Genomic DNA, 21,577 nt, shown 5'->3' on the forward strand with positions numbered 1-21,577 from the left:
ACTGGGCAACAGTCCAGTTCTTCTTCTCCTTAGCCCAGGTAAGACGCCTCTGACGTTGTCTGTGGTTCAGGAGTGGCTTAACAAGAGGAATACGACAACTGTAGCCAAATTCCTTGACACGTCTGTGTGTGGTGGCTCTTGATGCCTTGACCCCAGCCTCAGTCCATTCCTTGTGAAGTTCACCCAAATTCTTGAATCGATTTTGCTTGACAATCCTCATAAGGCTGTGGTTCTCTCGGTTGGTTGTGCATCTTTTTCTTCCACACTTTTTCCTTCCACTCAACTTTCTGTTAACATGCTTGGATACAGCACTCTGTGAACAGCCAGCTTCTCTGGCAATGAATGTTTGTGGCTTACCCTCCTTGTGAAGGGTGTCAATGATTGTCTTCTGGACAACTGTCAGATCAGCAGTCTTCCCCATGATTGTGTAGCCTAGTGAACCAAACTGAGAGACCATTTTGAAGGCTCAGGAAACCTTTGCAGGTGTTTTGAGTTGATTATCTGATTGGCATGTCACCATATTCTAATTTTTTGAAATAGTGAATTGGTGGGTTTTTGTTAAATGTGAGCCAAAATCATCACAATTAAAAGAACCAAAGACTTAAACTACTTCAGACTGTGTGCATTGAATTTATTTAATACACGAGTTTCACAATTTGAGTTGAATTACTGAAATAAATGAACTTTTCCATGACATTCTAATTTATTGAGATGCACCTGTATATATATTATTTTATTTTTTCTGGGCAAGAACAGTAAAAATGTTTAATTTTTGTTGTAGCTTGTTGTAGCCAATACTTTAAAGGTGCAGTATGTAAGACTCAGAAACCCTTGTTATTAATGACACCTGTGGCCGTTAAATGAATTGCAGCCAGCTACCTATTGCTCGTGCTCGTGCACACACTCCATAGGAACGTGAGCATCGGCGAAAACAATGACATAACGTACAAAGAGACAACGTGATTCACTGGCATCATGCTGACAGATGAGGTAGCATAATTAAAATGACACAGTTATGTTTGTTTTACTACAAACTTTGAGACTGTATATTATATTTGACTCTCCAGTGCTGGAACAGGGCTAAAACAAAGTGTGGATATAGGTCTGACTATGCGAGACTGTAGTTTGAAGTAATCATTTTTCTTTGCATGATACATTGACTGCATTTATACGATAGCCTATGTCGACATTAGCTAGCTAGCTAGTTTTATCAATAGCTGTTAGCTAAATTTGGTTGATGATGACCGTAGCTGTTTATAAAATAGACTGTACATTATAAATATGTTGACACAATTCAGTATTGATGTGATTCCATCACAACTGTCATTTTGATATATTGATGCGCTATTGTTTTATAATAACAGAATGTATATATTTTCTGTATAACCAAGTTACAATACAGTAATGAATGGGTCTTTTTGCATTATCTTGAACATTGTCGAGCATTCATTTCATGTGTTATTGTAGTTTAGCTAAAATTACACAGATCAATCCTTATGGCACTATATTTCACATGCTTTGCAGTTATGTAAGCTTACCTGTCCAATAAGAAGAATGCCAATTCAGGGTCGGTTTTGATCCCCAAAACCGAACGAAGGTCTCTCCAGGAATTAAATGTCCTGCCGATGTTCACTCTATTTATCGCTCGACCACGATCATGTTCCCGTTTAGCCAGATGGGATTCAGTAGATAAATGTTTTTTTTGTTTTTTTGGCTTACTCGGAGTTTGTGTAGGAGTCGGTGACGTGCTGGGAGCCGGACGTTTGCTGGATTCCATCACTAAGATAACGTTACCTAGTGTTGCAGTTTGTTGTCGCTGTTGAATAGCAGAAGAGAAGCTATTACTGTCTGAGGCAAGGCTCTCGGGAGCGCGCATAAATGTCACATCCTTTGGATTTTCCCAGCAAAAGCGACCCGCTCCCTTCACATGAAAATCAGTCTACAGGCTTTAATAGGCAACCTAGGAAGTCCAGGAAGGGCTCATTTTTTAAGTTGCATTACAAGCCATTTACACACTGGCAAAAAAAGGCAAATGTTACATGAAAATTGTTACATATTGCACCTTTAAGGTATGTGGTTATGCAGAAATTGGCTTAAAAATGTGACAACTAAAAAAGAAAAGTGTAACATCTAGCACCTAGCATCTAGTCTTGCATACTCTATGTGACAAATTAATACTTTAATGCACTTTAAGTCTACATTGTAAGGTAGAATCAATCTGTACTGTCTAGTACTGTTTCTAGACAAATAATGGTGCACTAATGAGTCATTTACTCAGTGATCTATTAAATATATTTCTGTAGTTCAGGATATTCAAATGCTCATTTAAGGATGAGTTCATGTAGCTCAACTGGTAGAGCAAAGAACTAGCAACACCAAGGTCATTAGTTTAATTCCCAGGAAATGTTTACTGATAAAATTTATAACTTGGAAACACAGCAACTTGCTTTACATAAAAGCATCTATCAAATGCCTAAATGTTACTGTAAAATATTTAGATATATTTAGTTTGAAAACACTCTGGAAACTACAAACAATTAGAATGAAATAAGGAGATGCAGACCACAGAGAATAGATATTCTGTCAGTTGAGTCATAAGCCTCTTTCATTTTACCATGCTGGATATAAATGCAAAATAACTCCTCATGAGTCTATTAATTTCAGTGCTTCCCTGCCAGAAACACTCTGCAGGTTTACTGTGTATAGGTGGTAAAGCACCTCATATGCACCTTACATGGCTCAGTATGTGTCTACTGAGAGCATGTTCAGAGGTGTAGCAACTGAGGTGTAAAAACTAATCTTGTTTTTGCCTTTGTCCGTTGCCAGCTGGATGGCTGAGCCAATGCGAAATGACATTGAGAGTCCTGTCAGCATTTAACTACCAACCTGTATTGCACAATAGCTTTTTTAAACAATCCATCATAGACACTGGCAGGTAACACAGCGAGCAGCTTATGGATTTAAGTGCATTACATCAAACCTCCAGTGGAATGCTCAGCCTTGGATTCCTGACTTTACGTATTTTAAACAATGCACATGCTATTTGGTGTGTTATACTGTAAGCTTTACAGCTTTTATCTTTTCCTCAGTTTATTTAATCTCCTTGAAAAAGACTATGAATTGTAGCTTGATGTTCACAAGAAAATTGATTAATTGTTCAGAAAGCATCACTAGTTTCATTTTGTATGACAGCTGAAGTAGGCCCAGTTTCAGCCATGGCATATAAATGGAGTTACAAATTATTATAATTTTTTTTATCGATTGGTGGTTACAGGGTCTGGCATATTGACTGAAAATGTGATAAAAAATTAATGACACAAGAAAATGCATTGTATTTAGCTGGAGCTATCCACATTAATGTGGTTTGAAGAAGTCTTGTGCTTGATGGTAGTGTGTGATGCATTTTGTTTGTACCTATTGTTGTAATCACAGTTCCAGCAAAGAAGAAGGAACTTCCTAAGTCCCAGTGACTGGAGTTGTATGATGTGTCTCCGATAGGACTCACACCAGCGTTTACTGCATCTACAGAGTGCTGGGAAGAGATAAGATTGAAGTTCAGGCCATTTGCGTGAGTGGAATACCATTCAAATGATTTATAATGCATTCCAGAGACAGATCATTTTATCTGGTAATAAAAAAATGGTATCAAGCCAGAATCAAGCCGACACATTTCAAAATCTGCATTACATATCCAACTACGTTTAGAAGCTTGCTGAAGTGTAATTATATTGTGTGGTAACTCAACTGATAGAGTGTTGCACTTACGATGCACTCACATGCAAAAGGCATACGAGTTGACACACAGGTCGCATGTTTCGTAAAAGTAACATAAGGTGGTTGATTTTTACACATTCAATTTTTATGACACTACCAGTTAGGTTTAGGTTTAGGCTAGGGGGTCAGTTTGTTGATTTACAACTTTATAGAGAATTAACCTTTAAAACCTCATCTGTTTGAAAAACAATGTAACTTGCTTTAAAGGTGTACTCAGTAACTTTTTGTTTGTCATCTTGGACTTACAGTGACGCCTAGTGGTGTGTATGCAGCAAGATTCAAAATCAATAGTTTTCAGTTAGAGATGCCAGAAATTCACTATTCACAATCAGCCATGATTACTTTAATCCAAGAGTGAAAGTGTCCAATAACAAGACGGTTACTGAGAAAGTAGTATTCAGCTGGTCATGTGATTCTAAAATGGCAGCTCCCATGAGGGCGCCCCTGCACCATGTAGAATAAAACAGCTTTTATAAGGTTACTGATATGACTAGAGTCATCTCATGTGAGTGGTCATGATTTTATACATATGTTTCAAATTTACAATTCATTTCTTTAGGAGTAAAACATTTTTTAATGGGGAAAAAATTACTGAGTGTTCATTTAATGTACAGTAACTTGAACTGCCATGATATCTGTATGCCACGTAATATAATATTTGTTTTGCAAAAAATGTTGCCACAGTTCCAGAATTTATGCAGTGCAGTGATTTGGAATGTTTTGATAGCACCACAGATTCGCAATGTTTAAACTTTTCGGGAAAATAATCCTACAAATTTCTTATTCGAGTCTTCATATTAAGCGTTTAATTACATGTCTCATGTTTAACCTAGCCTTTTGTGCAATTGTTGAACCACTGTGTGACCACAGTTCTATAATATATGATCAATTATGTTTATTATAGTATAATCCACCCATATTTTCAGAGACAGCTAACTGCACTCCATTCTTTTGCACTTTCCTTCCCTTAAAGGTATACTGATTTAATTGGGCAGTACAAAAAAACATGGTGATACATTACGACACCTTAGTGAAGCCTGAAAGAATTCCAAACAAAACAGTGAATGAACAAGCCTCCTTTGTAAAGCAAACAGTTGTTTTTTTTTTGTTTTTTTTTTAACAACTTGTAACGGTCAAGGCATCCTCCTAAGGACTTATGAGCCAAACAAGCTGTGTAGCATTAATGGGTCTTTGATGATCTGTCATGGGTTTATGTGTTTTTGTTCATGTTTTGTGTTAATGTCTTTTATTTTAAAGTTTAGTTCTTGTTCCTGTTTAGGTCATGTGGTTTCATCTCATGTGATTTCCTGTTTCCTTAAGTGTAACATTGTTGGATTGTTCAAGTCAAGTCAAGTCAAGTCAAGTTTATGTTTTGTTTGGTTTTATGGTTGTTGGATTTCACTTATGTAATTAAACTGCACCTGGGTTATATCTTCATCATCGTCTTCGTCTGCCTGTCTTTGCCAGCAACGTTACAGAATACCTGACTGCAAAATGAACCCAGCAATTTAGCTTCTTCATTTACGTCAGGGGAATCGTCACCTGGAGGAATATGTAGAGGACTTCTGCGCTCTGGCCTGCAGGATCGACTTTAATGAAATTGCCCTCAAGGACTGCTTCCGTTTTGGGCTGAATCTCCTCCCTGATGCCTGATGGTTGGAGTACCTACAGCCTGACTCAGTATATCGACCTTGCCCTACTGATAAGTGGTTCACCGTTCACTGTGGAGGAGGCGGATAACGAGTCCCACGTCACAACAACCAAGCCAGAGTCCCATGTCACGCCCGCCGAACCAACATCCCACGTCACGGCCACCGAACCAGCATCCCACATCATGGTCGACGAGCCAGAGTCCCACGTCACGACAACCAAGCCAGAGTCCCATGTCACGCCTGCCGAACCAGCATCCCACATCATGGTCGATGAGCCAGGGTCTGTCTAAATGTAACATTGTTGGATTGTTCAAGTCAAGTCAAGTCAAGTCTGTTTATGTTTTGTTTCACGTTTGGAATTACGGTTGTTGGATTTCACTTATGAAAATAAACTGCACCTGGGTTCTAACTTCATCATCGTCTTTGTCAGCCTGTCTTTGCCAGCAACATTACTTGATCAGATGTATCATTAAATGGAAAGCAACAGAGAGGGCGGATCAGAAACCGGTCACTCAGCCTGACAGGAAGCCCCGGAAAGCAGATGGAAGTACTATACTGTGATCAACAGGAAGCGGCTCAGGTGTGAGGAATGAGCATGTGGGCAGCTGAAGGGCAGGTACACAAGGGCAGATTCACAGTCTGTCTGTCTAGACTGGATGTGTAACACAAAGTTTAAGTCAGGTGCAGCCTGAGGGCAGAACCTCACACAATGGGACAAAGTTTTCAAATGGCTAAGAGAAGGAAGAAACAGCCTATGCTTACATTGTAAGACTGTAAAATGAAGATTTAAAATAAAAATGCAAAACATAAAAATAAAAACTGTGCATTAAAATTTTATATGTGTGCCAAGCTCTGACGATGAGGTCTTTGGCCGTTGTGTCTTGCTCTCTTATCAGCATCTCGTAGCACCAGGGACCAAAACAGAACCTGTTTTGTGTCCATCAGCACTCTTATTCAGTTCTTTTTATACTGTATTTAAAAATGCGCTAGATGGACATATTTGACCGTTGCATCACATCCAGCTTTTTTTCAGCATCTCGTGCAAGAGCACCGGGTTTTTAGTTGCTTTGTAAGGTAAAAAAAAAAAGATGTTAACTTTTAATCTCAAGACCCCTGCGTTCTGTTACAGTAAATGCGTTGCACTGCATCTGGCTTTTTCCGCGCAAGACACAATCGGTCTGAATGGCCCCTAAAATGTGGTTTTGAAACATTCTGTCAAGTTGAAAGGGGTTAAGTATAGGCAATAAAAAAAATTAAAAAAAGATGTGCAATTCGTCATGTCACGCTCCTGTTTCAGAAGGAAATACGTCAACACACCAAAAAAAACCTGTGCTTGTCAAGTCACTTCACTGTGACTTTAAAATGCAGAGTCAACTATAAGAAAGCCATTTGTAAGTCGATTTCCCCAAAAACTTTAAACACTGTGGCACTATCAAAACGAATCTGTTTGGTTGAACATCCAAACCAGCCCAACACAGCAACATTTGCTCAACCAATGGCGTGAGTTTTGGGTTGGGACTATTTATTTGGCTGACCAATGGCAGTTAAGGGGACTTTTCAAAGAAATCTATCTGAAAACAGTCACTATTTCAAAGAAGAAAATATTTTTTTTTGTACAAAGCAACAGAATTAATGAATGATGACGCTTAACAGGTGTGTTTGCATTTGTTTTGTTTTTAAAGCTGCAAAAGTGCCTTTCTAGCTAAAAGAAACTGAAATACAAGCTACATTCCAATCATATGGCATGAGATTCTGTCTCAATCTAAGAATGGAAAGCACTATACCTTGGAATGAATGCTCTTTGGAGATCTCAGTTCTCCACAATAATGTTATGTTCTTGACTGTTCAGTGCAAATTAGTTTTACCTCAGCACAGACTGCTCGAAAAGACACATTTGCATTCCATTCAGCTAAACAGTTATATATATATATTTAAAAAATAATAATAATAATAATAATAATATTATATATATATGTGTGTGTGTGTGTGTGTGTGTATGTGTGTGTGCTTTTCTGAATACCAAAATGCTTTTCTTCCATATCATCTCTGAGCTGATCTGAATACAATTTTACTTACCAAGACGTGTGGTATGTGTGGTATTCCTGTGTCCACTATATAATGGTATTACACCAACTTTAATGTGGTGCAAAGATGACTGCAAAGAGAAATGAATATTTCCCTCTTCACAGCAGTTAGTAGGTGCCCTATTTTTCAATCTCACTATGATAGATCATATACAGTTGTTCTCAAGATTTTGCATACCCTGGCAGAAATTGTGAAATTTTGGCATTGATTTTGAAAATATGACTGATCACGCAAAAAATTGTCTTTTATTTAAGGATAGTGATCATATGAAGCCATTTATTATCACATAGTTGTTTGGCTCCTTTTTAAATCATAATGATAACAGAAATCACCCAAATGGCCCTGATCAAAAGTTTACATACCCTTGAATGTTTGGCCTTGTTACAGACACACAAGGTGAGTTTCCCACACCTGTGGCTTTTTAAATTGCAATTAGTGCCTGTGTATAAATAGTCAATGAGTTTGTTAGCTCTCATGTGGATGCAATGAGCAGGCTAGATACTGAGCCATGGGAAGCAGAAAAGAACTGTCAAAAGACCTGTGTAACAAGGTAATGGAACTTTATAAAGATGGAAAAGGATATAAAAAGATATCCAAAGCCTTGAAAATGCCAGTCAGTACTGTTCAATCACTTATTAAGAAGTGGAAAATTCGGGGATCTCTTGATACCAAGCCAAGGTCAGGTAGACCAAGAAACATTTCAGCCACAACTGCCAGAAGAACTGTTTGGGATACAAAGAAAAACCCACAGGTAACCTCAGGAGTTGCCGGAAAGAAGCCTTTACTGCACCAATGCCACAAAAAAGCCCAGTTACAATATGCCCAAAAACACCTTGACATGCCTCACAGCTTCTGGCACACTGTAATTTGGAGTGACGAGACCAAAATAGAGCTTTATGGTCACAACCATAAGCGCTATGTTTGGAGAGGGGTCAACAAGGCCTATAGTGAAAAGAATACCATCCGCACTGTGAAGCATGGTGGTGGCTCACTGATGTTTTGGGGGTGTGTGAGCTCTAAAGGCATGGGGAATCTTGTGAAAATTGATGGCAAGATGAATGCAGCATGTTCTCAGAAACTACTGGCAGACAATTTGCATTCTTCTGCACGAAAGCTGCGCATGGGACGCTCTTGGACTTTCCAGCACGACAATGACCCTAAGCCCAAGTTGACCCTCCAGTGGTTACAGCAGAAAAAGGTGAAGGTTCTGGAGTGGCCATCACAGTCTCCTGACCTTAATATCATTGAGCCACTCTGGGGAGATCTCAAACGTGCGGTTCATGTAAAACGACATGACCTGGAGGCATTTTGCCAAGACAAATGGGCAGCTATAACACCTGCAAGAATTTGGGGCCTTATATATAACTATTACAAAAGACTGCATGCTGTCATTGATGCTAAAGGGGGCAATACACAGTATTAAGGACTAAGGGTATGCAGACTTTTGTCATTTCATTTTTTTCATTGTTGCCATGTTTTGTTTTATGATTGTGCCATTCTGTTATAACCTACAGTTGAATATGAATCCCATAAGAAATGAAAGAAATGTGTTTTGCCTGCTCATTCATGTTTTCTTTAAAAATGGTACATATATTACCAATTCTCCAAGGGTATGCAAACTTTTGAGCACAACTGTAGATACTATATAGCAATATAGATACACAGTATATGTAGACAGGGTTGGGGAGTAACGAAATACATGTAACGGGAATACGTATTTAAAACACAAAATATAAGTAACTGTATTCCACTAGAGAAACAATTTAAAGAATACAGTTACATTCAAAAAGTATTTTGATTACTGGAGAGATTACTTTGCACTTTATTGTCATTTGTTTCATTTAAAATGTAGTTCTTTCAGATGGAAAAATGTATACATATAAATGATGCAATCCAAAGTGCGTTTGAACAGCGGTGAAACATTTTCTTATGATGTGTTACATTCATACGAGCAGAGAGAGAAGTACATTTGAAGTAAGTTTGGAGCAGAAGAAATAAAAATAAACCTTGTGTAAATTGTCAGATTTACGCTAAGCTAAAATGCTATTTCTAGCCATTTTACATGCACATTACCAGGCATGATCATATTTTTTTTATCAAGAAAAGTCACGTTGGGGGCCTGGGTAGCTCAGTGGTAAAGATACTGGCTACCACCTCTGAAGTTCGCTAGTTCAAATCCCAGGGCATGCTGAGTGACTCCAGCCAGGTCTCTTAAGCAACCAAATTGGCCTGGTTGCTAGGGAGGGTCCAGTCACATGGGGTAACCTCCTCATGGTCACTATAATGTGGTTCGTTCTCGGTGGGGCGCATGGTGAGTTGAGCGTGGATGCCGCGGTGGATGGCATGAAGCCTCCACATGCACTATGTCTCCATGGCAATGCACTCAACAAGCCACATGATAAGATGCACAGGTTGACGGTCTCAGACACGGACGCAGCTGGGATTCGTCCTCCACCACCTGGATTGAGGCGAATCACTACACGACCACAAGGACTTAAAAGCACATTGGGAATTGGGCATTCCAAATTGGGTAAAAAAGGGGGAAAATTCACCCCAAAAATCATATTCTTGATGATAATTTTTGTTTTGTTTTCCTGTAAAAATATCTAAAAATCCTTAAAACAAGATCAATTAGATTGATCTTGTTTAGAAACAACACTGCATAAGATATTTAGGTTTTTCAGAGAATGTATTTTTAACATGTGTATTTTGTACTGGCAGAGTTTTTATAGTCAAAACAAGTAAAAAAATCTACCAGTGCTGAAGAAGTAATCCAAAGTATTTAGAATACGTTACTGACCTTGAGTAATCTAACAGAATACGTTACAAATGACATTTTACAGCATGTATTCTGTAATCTGTAGTGGAATACATTTCAAATGTAACCCTCCCAACCCTGTATGTAGATACTCTACATCAACATGATCACACTGGAAGTCGGCATGTTGTTTTCAAGAGCTCCAGTACCCTAGGATCAGACATTCATCAGAAATTATGCCAAATCACTGACAAGCAGCATCTTCCATCAGACATTTTTGCATCAGCTCAAGCATGTTTACCTTCCCTTGTGGTGCGTCCTGAAGAATGTTGTATCAGCAGTGTGGGAGACATAGAACATATTCACGCTAGGGCCATCTTTGGAATGACAACGAGGCTGTGAGGGACAGACTTACAGTCTCTTCAGTGGGCTGTACTGCTGTTTAAAGTGTTTTTGGATCGTTTCGCGGACAAAGCATTGACAAAATATTTGTCCAAGAACATTCAGCTTTATACCGTTTGTGCCATTGAAGAGATGGTACATTTATCACTAACAGACTCATTGTCATTCCCATTAAAAATCAAAGATGGCACTAGTGTGAATAAGGCCTGTGGATTCGGATCTTGGATTGAAACCAGGAAGTAATTCATTTGTATAATCAATGACAAGCACGATTCGGAGGTCACATTTTTCCCTCTAACATTACATTTGTTTCTCAACTGATGGTTAGGTTTAGGTTTGGGGTCGGTTGGGCTGGGTCAGTTTATAAAATATGCATTCCTCTTCACTGTATTACAAATGGAATTAAATGAAATGCAAATGAAATGGGACATTTACTAGCAAGCACAGATGAAACATTGCCATTTTACCCACAAAAAAAACAAACCAAAAATTAAAAACTTTTGAGAGTTATTGCACAAGCATTAGTGTACAAACTCTGTCTGGTCTACAGTTCTTGGAAGTGCCTTGGCATTTCCTCAAACTTTTCACCTCCAGTTGCATCATTGCCAGATAGCAGCACATATGAAGGACTCGCAGCCTGAGCAGTGCAAAAGTAACAGCTTACTCTCAGCTAATCCACACACCACAAGCCTGAATCATCTGAATCATCTATGCTCTGCAGCACTGACAATCAGCAAAAGCACATGTTATGTCTCTATCTGTTTTCCATTTTCTTTGTCTTGCAACTTCTAAAAAAAAAATCATTCTGAGCAGCTTCAATACAACACAACAGAAGCTGACAGGAAGCAGCTGTCATCTCAGCCTCTCTTGAGCTCTTCTGGAATCAGTGGGGCTGTTGGGCTATTTTAACATGGTGCTTTGTTACAATGCTTTCAAATGCTGCTGGTTCTAGATTTAATTAGGGTTTCGGATCATTCATTCCAGGGAGCATTGTGATGGGCAGGCTTCATGTTCTGCCCTGCCCACCCTACTGACGGAGCCCCATTATTGCAAAAAGAATCACTCACTCCCCATATATTAAGAAAATTCACATTGGATCATAATTTCTTTTTTTCTAGTAAGACCTTTGATTATCAGGGCAAAAATCGTATTCTTGATAATAATTTTGGTATTGTTTTCCTGTAAAAATATCGAAAAATCCTTAAAACAAGATCAATTTGATTAATCTTGTTTGAGAAACAACACTGCATAAGATATTTAGGTTTTTCAGAGAAAGTATTTTTAACATGTGTATTTTGTCTTACTGTACTGGCAGAGTTTTTATAGTCAAAATAAGTGAAAAAATCTACCAGTGCTGAAGAAGTAATCCAAAGTATTTAGAATACATTACTGACCTTGAGTAATCTAAAGAAATACATTACAAATTACATTTTACAGCATGTATTCTGTAATCTGTAGTGGAATACATTTCAAAAGTAACCCTCCCAACCCTGATACTAATGCATTTACATCCATTAATGCATTATAAAGTAACACAAACTAACAATGAACGGTAGGATATTTATTAATGAACATTAACCAAGATTAATAAATGTTATAATAAAAGAGCTTTTTCACTGACTGTCATATGTTTCACCTTATTGAGCAGTGTAAATCTAGCATTTTTATATATATATATATATATATATATATATATATATATATATATATATATATATACCTGTATTTTTGTTTTTTTATTAAGTATGGTAATTTTACAACACTATGCTTTGTGTGATATTACCCTGGCATTAGTTAAAAAAAATAAATAAATAAGAAAACTAGTTGCCATAGCTGCGACGGTATTTCTAATAGAGCTGCTGAAAGAGTGACAGTAAAAATGTGGAATCTTTTCTCTTCTGACTGTTCTCTTTTTTTTTTTTTTTTCTCATGTGGAAAGTGGAAACGCAATAATAATTTTTATTATTAGTTTACTCTGCTTCATTTTATTTCCGCACATTTCTGTCCAAAAGACGGAAATGTGAAAAAGGTCTATTATTATTCATTGTCAGTTCATGATATCTAATGCATAAAAAAAATTAAAATATATAATCTTATTATAAAATGTAAACCAAAATTCTTAACACTTGTTTCGCCATCCATCCAGGTAAGACAAATAAAATGATTCTTACAAGCCTGAGCAGAACCTGACCCTTGTAAACCAGGCTATACAGATGACCTGGACAAGAATTTTCCACCTTTCCTATAATACATTGTAAAGAAGTGAAGGTCTGTATGAGGGTGTAAGAGAGACCCCGTTTACACCTGGTATTAAAGGGATAGTCCACCCAAAATTAAAAATTCTCATGATTTACTCACCCTCCTGGCATCCCAGATGTGTATGACTTTCTTTCATCTGCTGAACACAAATGAAGATTTTTTTTAAGAATATTTCAGCTCTGTAGGTCCATACAGTGCAAGTGAATGGGTGCCGAACTTTTGAAGCTCAAATATCCACATAACGGGAGCTTAAAATTAATCCATGTGATGTCAGTGGTTAAATCCATGTGTTCAGACATGATATAATAGGTGTGGGTGAGAAACAGATAAAATATTTAAGTCATTTTTTTGTCATAAATTCTTCTCCCTGCCCAGTAGGGTGCAATATGCATGAATTTATTTATTTCTTTTTCTTTTTCACCCAATTTGGAATGCCCAGTGTGCTTTTATATCCTTGTGGCCGCGTAGTGATTCACCTCAATCCGGGTGGCGGTGGATGAATCCCAGTTGCCTCCACGTCTGAGACCATCAACCCGCACATCTTATCACGTGGCTTGTTGAGCGCGTTGCCACTGAGACATAGTGGAGGCTTCACACCATCCACTGCAGCATCTGCGCCCCACTGAGAACGAACCACATTATAGCGACCACGAGGAGGTTACCCCATGTGACTCTACCCTCCCTAGCAACCGGGCCAAATTGGTTGCTTAGGAGACCTGGCTGGAGTCACTCAGCACGCCCTGGGATTCGAACTAGTGAACTCCAGGTGTGGTAGCCAGCGACTTTTACTACTGAGCTACCCAGGCCCCTTTGCAATATGCATGAATAATGTGAATCACCAAAAACAGAAGGAGAAAGTGAATGTGAATGTGAAGGTAAAAGGACTTAAATATTTAACTATTTCTAACCCACACCTATCATATCGCTTCAGAAGATATGGATTTAACCATCAGAGTCATCTGGAGTACTTTTATGCCATTCACTTGCATTGTATGGACCTACAGAGCTGAGATATTCTTCTAAAAAAATTTGTTTATGTTCAGCAGATTAAAGAAAATAATCAACATCTGAGATGACATGAGGTGAGTAAATGATGAGAGAATTTTGTTGAAATCATGTTGATACCAGACACTGAAGAAGATATGTTAAGTTCTTGTGTTTGTATATGTATCCGCTTTTTCACATTTTTGGATTGGACGGTTATTTCCTTTTAAAGCAGCACGTAACCAGCAAAGTTAAAACTCTTGTTTTAGCACGGCGGTTGACTGGCAGCTGAGGGGGGACACTTCGCTGCTGTCCTGGACGCATTCAGGACAGATTAGAGTTTACACCTCAAATGCGATGTGGTAATATACATTTTTGACTACTTTGCATGTGTTTTTTGTGATCCGATTATAAAAGTTTTAGACCCTGTTTGGACCTGTGTTTAGCATTGACCACATGTGATCGGATCAACCGAAATGCATCTTAATACCAGGTGTAAACGGGGTCAGAGAGTCATGCTGGAACTTCAGATTAAGCAGATTCAAGATCAAGCAGAAGTCAAACCTATGATAACTACATTACAGTAAATAAAATTGGTGAAAGGATTAGTTCACCCAAAACAGAAAATTCTGGCATCATTTATCATCATCCTCACCCTCATGTCCAGTAAATTTGTTTGACTTTCTTTCTGTGGAACACAAACAAATAGATTTTGAAGGATGTTCATGCTGCTTTTTTTTTCTCCATAAAATGAAAAGTCTCAATCGCATATTCAAAACACACTTAAATCTCCTTTGCATATTCAAACTTCACCAGGTTTGACATCAATGACACCCAACACCATTGGTTTTTGTTTGTCTCGTAACTGAACACAACAAATGAGATTTGAGATCTATGGTGGAGGGAAAGTTTATCAGTAAACAGCAACTTAATTTTGGTCTTTTCCTCACATTAATCTCCCATATAGTTTCAGAAGACTAGGAATATAGCATGTGAGTCATACAGTATGGACTACTCTTATGGAAGTTTTATGGTGCTTTTTTATCCTATTTGGAGCTTGACAGCCCCTGGTCACTGTATGCTTTCATTGCGTGTAAAGAGCAGCATGAACATTCTTTAAAATTTCTCCTTTTGTGTTCTATAGAGGAAAGTTATACGGGGTTGGAACAACATGGTAGTGAGTAAATAACAACAGAATTTTCATTTTTGGCAAAAGCACTTCTTAGGAATGACCTCAACAGAGACCTTGTGCTAACTCTGAGTAAATTAGCTTTCCAGGAATGAAAAATCGTTTTGATTGCATTACACATCATATCACAGGGCTGACGGAAATGTATTACTAAGCTCCCTAGCTACATACCAGAGATGGAAGTGTTGAAGGGTTTGCAGTGTTACCCTGACATAAATCTCTTTCATATAGTTGCTGAAAGCATTTCTGAAAGGCCATATTATGTAACCGTAGTCCCGGTAAATGAGAACTGTTAAAGACCAGAACGGACCTTACACATTGCTTTAACACTATAAAACAGATTGATTATTGCCATCATGAGCACTATTCATCAAATACTTTAACTCTACACCAAGTGGCAGTCTGCTTTGACTTCTTTCACATTTATTTTCGTCTGTTGCTCCATTTAGCATTGTCCAACCGCTGGCCCTCTGGCCTATTGCATGAGTGAAGCTCACATTATCAGCCAGATCGATGAAGCTATATTGTTACACTAGATCTGAAAATCCACTAGGGACACCGCCTGAGCTCTACCACAGAAAAGCAACAGTTTTTACCTTGATGAGCTCTTCCAGCTCCTCAGAGGTCACGCAGGGATGTTTCTGCAGGAAGGCGGCTTTCTTCAAGGTGATGGTGTCTTTCTGGTTGCTCTCAAAGGATTGCTCCAGGGCTCTGAACACAAGACCGCCAGCAACCAGGTACCCTACCACCACCACAAAGACAGCTAGAACAGTCTTCCACTTCATGACTGTGAGGAGGGCTGAGCCGTCTGCCACTCCTTCCATGCTGGCCACCATACTGGCGGGTCGTGAGACCGAAAGGCGAGGTAATGAGCAGCCCATTGGGTTCTGCATGGTGGCCACACTGGCCTGAACCAAGCTGGACTGCAACATCCCCGGCTGAACCTTCTTTGGTGGCACAAGGTTGGTTTGCACTGGCACTGTTGGAAAGAGGCAAGACACATTATACATTTATGTAATTTATATTATGTCACATTAATCACTGCTAAGAAGTATTTATTTGAAATTTTCAAATTACAAGTTCATGGTCAACAAAACCAATAAGTCAGATAAAAGCTATTGGTATAATTTGACAATCAAATTGATGAAATATAATTTATTATTTCCTACCTATCTTCTGCTGTTTTAGTTTTGTGCTTGTTTTGCTCCATGGTTTCAGCATTTTTCTCTCTTTTTGCAAAAGAAGATTAGAAATGAATGTAACCACAGTAGATGAGAGAGCATACTCTTTCACAGGTAATGGACCCAAATGCAGCATCCGATCGTTGCTGCATACCCACACATACACACACACACATATTGTATGCCTGCGCACACACTTTTGTGGGCTCTCAGAAAATCCATTATAGTAGAAAGCAGCAGAACCAGGGTGGAACAATATTAAGCTATATTGCTGTAGATATCTCCACCAAATCTATAAACATTGCCAAGCACAATTACATAGCAATGCATAACAAACAATCTGGAAAATAGGAGTCAATTTGTGGAGGTGATAATTAAATTATTGATCCAGTCTTTCAGTCCTTATATTCAATAAACCAAAGAATGCATTAATGCCTTAAATTATTTTCCCTCCACTTTCTTTTAAAGTCAAGTAGTCATTTTTATTTGTGTAGCGCTCTTTACAACACACATCATTTCAAAGCAGTTTTACAGAAAATGAAGCGGTAATGTCTGTAATGTCTTAAAGTCTCCATTGTGCGGTTTCATAAAAACTTGATTGTAGATTATGCCTTATAAATACTAACATATACACATATATAGGCCTATATACAGTATATATGGGTTAAACTGCGGTCCCACAATAAAAATAACTATTAAAAAAATATATATGAATTCCGATATTAGATATGTCATGAGAATATGTTATGATCTATTAAAACCCAAGGCATTCATTAAGATAATAATAAATTATTGATGCTGACTACCACCCCTGGCGTTGCGAGTTCGAATCCAGGGTGTGCTGAGTGACTCCAGCCAGGTCTCCTAAGCAACCAAATTGGCCTGGTTGCTAGGGAGGGTAGAGTCACATGGGGTAACCTCCTCGTGGTAGAGATTAGTGGTTCTCGCTCTCAATGGGGTGTGTGGTAAGTTTTGCGTGGATCGCGGAGAGTAGCATGAGCCTCCACATGCTGGGAGTCTCCGCCGTGTCATGCACAGCGAGCCACGTGATAAGATGCACAGACTGACTGTCTCAGAAGCGGAGGCAAATGAGACTTGTCCTCCGCCACCCGGATTGAGGTGAGTAACCGCGCTACCACGAGGACCTGCTAAGTAGTGGGAATTGGGGAGAAAAGGGGATAAAAAAAAAAATTTAAAAAAAGATAATAAGCTAAATATAAACAAAATCATAATTTATACAGTACTTTCTATTTGGAAGTGGCTGTCCCAAACCCTCACCCTTAAATTTCAACATATCAAAATAATACTTCAGGATTTTTTCAAAAAAAATGTCAATGTTGTTTTTTAAAAAATCTTTTTAATTTATTTAAAAGTTAAAGGAAATTATTTAGATTCTATTGATGGTTTCATTTTTAAATCATTAAACTTTATTAAAAAATGTTGTCCCACATTTTTATGTCACTACTGAAACACAAAATTTTTTAGTCCATTGGTTGAGCCTGATTTTTGCCACACTCCTGCATTTTTTACATGGAAGTGAGACTGCATCTCTGCCTATCACCGCCATATGGCGAGTAGTTCGATCCCATAATTTTTAAGTTAATGTGCTCTAAAGTCAGTGTGTAACATTATGAATTGTCACTACCGAAACACATATTCTCTGCAATTTTTGGGGAGGTTAATTGAAATATTCTCTTTTTATGTAGATACAGTTGTTTAAAACATAATAATCATAAGGTAAAATTAGTCAAAATTAAAATTAGCTAAAATTGTCACTACCGAAACAATATATGACATAATTTTTTTAAGCAGTGACAAAATGTTATCTTCAGCGTCTCATTTTAAGGAAATAATTACAAGCTTTGAACAGTTGCACATACAATAAACATAACATTTAAGATTAAAACTCCAAAAACCCAAACATTTTTGAGTTATGCTCAAAATTAGCTACAATTGTCACTACTGAAACATATACATAGACATATAGTATGATACATTTTCTTTAATGATGTGATTATTTCAGTAGTGACAAAATGTCATTTTCAACTATTAATTTTAAGGAAACAATCATAAGCTTTGAAAACACATAGAAGCATTATTTTAGGTTTAAACCCTTTTTTTAAATTGCAGAAAATATGTGTTTCTGTAGTAACATTCTTAAAGTTACACACTGATTTTTTTCAGACTTTGGAGCACATTTACTTCAAAATGATTGGATCTGACTACTTACCATACTGCCATGATGGACAGGGATGCAGTCTCACATCCTTGTTGGATTTTTCTTTGAGATGTTGGATCTGTTTGTTTTGTTACAGACTTTTTGTAGGATAAATTTGTGAACAAAGTGCTCAGAAAGTCAGACAGCTAAGGTATAATACTATTATTATGGTTGAGCTTTTAATTTTTAAACTGAAACCACTTATTATTTTATACTATTTTTCATGTATATGGAAAACAAGCTGTATGACCAAGCAGTATTTAACTTCAATGACAATTCAAAAGTAGTGTTTGTCCTTCCAAATATGGATGATAGAAACAATTGTTATGTCTTTAATAATTATTCACTGCATTGTATTTATCATAAAACGTTTGTGTTTGTAATATTTTCAACATAAAGTTTTTTTTTTTTTTTTTTTTTTTTTTTTTAAGATTATGCAAAATATTTTAGGGAAAGTGACACAACCTTTCAAACAAAATGTCACTTCGAAACAGTGAAGTCACTACCGAAACACCTGGTGTTATTTCATAAATAAAGGAAAATTGAGTTATTAACTAAAAGTTATGAGAAGGACTGATTAAATATATATTTAGTTTCATGAATCATTAACTCTCAAATCAGTATCATATGAGAAAATGTGCATTTAGATTTTTAGTAAACTTATAAATTGAACTTTGGAATTTGTTAAAAATTTCATTTTTTTACTAATATATATATATATATATATATATATATATATATATATATATATATATATATATATATATATACACGCACACACACACACACACACACTTGTCAGGCAATGGCTTTGCCAGCAATATGATGTTGTAGGCTATCACACAGCTGTTTATGTGGGCACTTTCCTTATTGCCATGACAGCATTTAAGCCAATGTTTACAAGCCATTTTCAGCCCACGTTTATTTATTTATTTAGTTAATTAGTTAGTTAGTTCCAGGATAAAAAAAAAAAAAAAATAATCCCTTATAACTTTTAATTAGCTACATTTTAGTTTTGGATTACATGATGATCATGTAAAATAAAATAAAATAATCCAAAACATGTACTGATTGGCAATTTCCTAGAAATAGCCTACACAAATGCATCAGTAAAAATAAGCGGTAAATATTTATTTATTTTATTTTATTTTATTTAACGAAGAATAACATTATCGATTCAACTTTTAATTTGATCATTTAATGTGGATCGACAGAAATGACATTTATTTTCATTTATTTATTTTTAATGAAATGTATCATACATGATGACATAATGACCATATAACCGTGTAGTCTGATTATGCAAAAAGTATGTGTTAAGAGATGCGTTTCATTAAAGTAATAATAATAATAATAATAATAATAATAATAATAATAATAATAATAATATTTTTTTCCAAAAACATGTAGCCTATGATATGAAAGTAATTTTACAATATCCTGGAAATTCGTAAATAAACGGGCTGAGTTGTTTACCATATCGCTGATAAACGCTTGCACGATGAATTTGTGTGATTAGTCGGAACTGTTCCCGCCACATAGTAAGAAACACTTGTGTGAGTGTCTCTCACGTTTAACTGTGCATCACTGCATAGTAGGCTACTCGCAGTCGCTCGTGTTGATGCACCTCTGTTGGAGATGTATTGTACACTCCAGCCTTTAATTGCTCATATACAGTCGTCTCCAGCATTTATTCATCACCCACTAAACTATTGCGCCAAGCATCATACAAGATCTCTCCTTCACGTCGTGATTTATGTTCCAATGAAAGATCTCACTCGCATCAAGCCTGTTTGAAATGCGTGGGTCTGAATCTTAACGAGGAGTATCACTGATACATTTAGACGGACAGCCCACAATTAGATCCATTATTAGAGGTAACAGACCTATTGCATCACAACTACACCACCCATTGGTACCCCACATTCACAGCTGTTGGGGAAATGTAGTTATATGTTTATTATTTTGCGCATCTTAGTTAAAGTGCATTTGATTGGGTTAATTGGGTATCACTCTTTAGATCGATAGAGAATGCAAACACATGTAATCACTCATCGTGACATTTGGCTGCCAGAGCGCGTGTATGGTTCATTATGCTCATTATAACTTCGGTCTATATGCAGAATGAACCATAACGCATGTGTGCCATTGAAAATACATTTTGGAAATGAAATGTAGGCTGCCTACCTGGTGGAGGGTTCCAGTTCCCTGGTTTCCTTGGGTTTTCCGTTGGAAATTTCATTTTGGATTGCAGTTTAATTCATGAAGTCAACGCGTTTGTTAAAACAGAAGAAAGCAATTCGGTAGATGCGGTTTAACTGTTAAATTACGCAGCGATTTTCCTATGCGACACTGTTTTTAAACGAGACAGAGAGGTAAACGAGCGCAAGCACAAATACTTCATCTTCTTTGCGGTTTACGTGTAGAAATAAGGAGATGCTGCTAGAGTGGCACGATTCTGCCTCTATCTCTTCGTGGTACTTCCAGATCACTCCGCCTTTTGCCAGTTGCACCATTTTCCACGCGTCAGACCCTTTGCGTGAGAAGTAAACAGTGCAGGTGCAGCAGAAGTCCACGCGCTGTTGGAGGGCATCATCGGAGCGCTTCGCGAATTAATTGCGCCTTCTAGAAGGGGTTTCTCATAGACGCAGCAAGGAGACACCACGCAAAGGTCTTCAGCTACAGCTTGCGTCTCTCTAACCTCTCCCGCTTATACTGCGCTGTTGCGCCAAGTGGTGTTGCGTGTGTTGTCAGAGCAGACATATTCTGAGTGACATGCGAAGTTCAGCCAGTACTGTTGATTTTGATCGCTCAAGCCTGTTGTCAATGCAGAGAAATGCAACTGCTTGTGGACTTCAATGCCAACATACGATTTATCCAAGAAATATAACGGCTATATGAGACACCTGCATGGAGAGGAATGCTTCTCCTGCATCACGCTGACAGAGGGGCGTAGTTTCCAGGGGGGATGGGGGTGAGGTAATCCCCTCAATAATCAAAACAAGCAAGAACCACCCCCCCTCAATATTTATACCATGATCAATGGAAATGGCTTTTCGCTGCAACACCCCCAAT

General features: G+C 37.6%; 1 protein-coding gene across 1 annotated transcript in view; it reads right to left on the reverse strand.

Annotated features, from left to right (window-relative positions):
* Positions 1–20,877, reverse strand: part of LOC127416240 (potassium channel subfamily K member 10-like) — a 34,226-nt gene extending 13,349 nt beyond the window's left edge. The window contains exons 1-3 of the mRNA XM_051655482.1: positions 20,690–20,877; positions 15,700–16,082; positions 3,415–3,532 (exon numbers count right to left, since the gene is read on the reverse strand). Coding sequence (XP_051511442.1) covers positions 3,415–3,532; positions 15,700–16,082; positions 20,690–20,744 — 556 coding nt within the window. The 5' untranslated portion in view covers positions 20,745–20,877. The remainder of the gene's footprint in view (positions 1–3,414; positions 3,533–15,699; positions 16,083–20,689) is intronic.
* Positions 20,878–21,577: the final 700 nt, after the last annotated feature.

This window comes from Myxocyprinus asiaticus, chromosome 25 (genome assembly GCF_019703515.2).
Source record: "Myxocyprinus asiaticus isolate MX2 ecotype Aquarium Trade chromosome 25, UBuf_Myxa_2, whole genome shotgun sequence".
Taxonomy (NCBI): Eukaryota; Metazoa; Chordata; class Actinopteri; order Cypriniformes; family Catostomidae; genus Myxocyprinus; species Myxocyprinus asiaticus.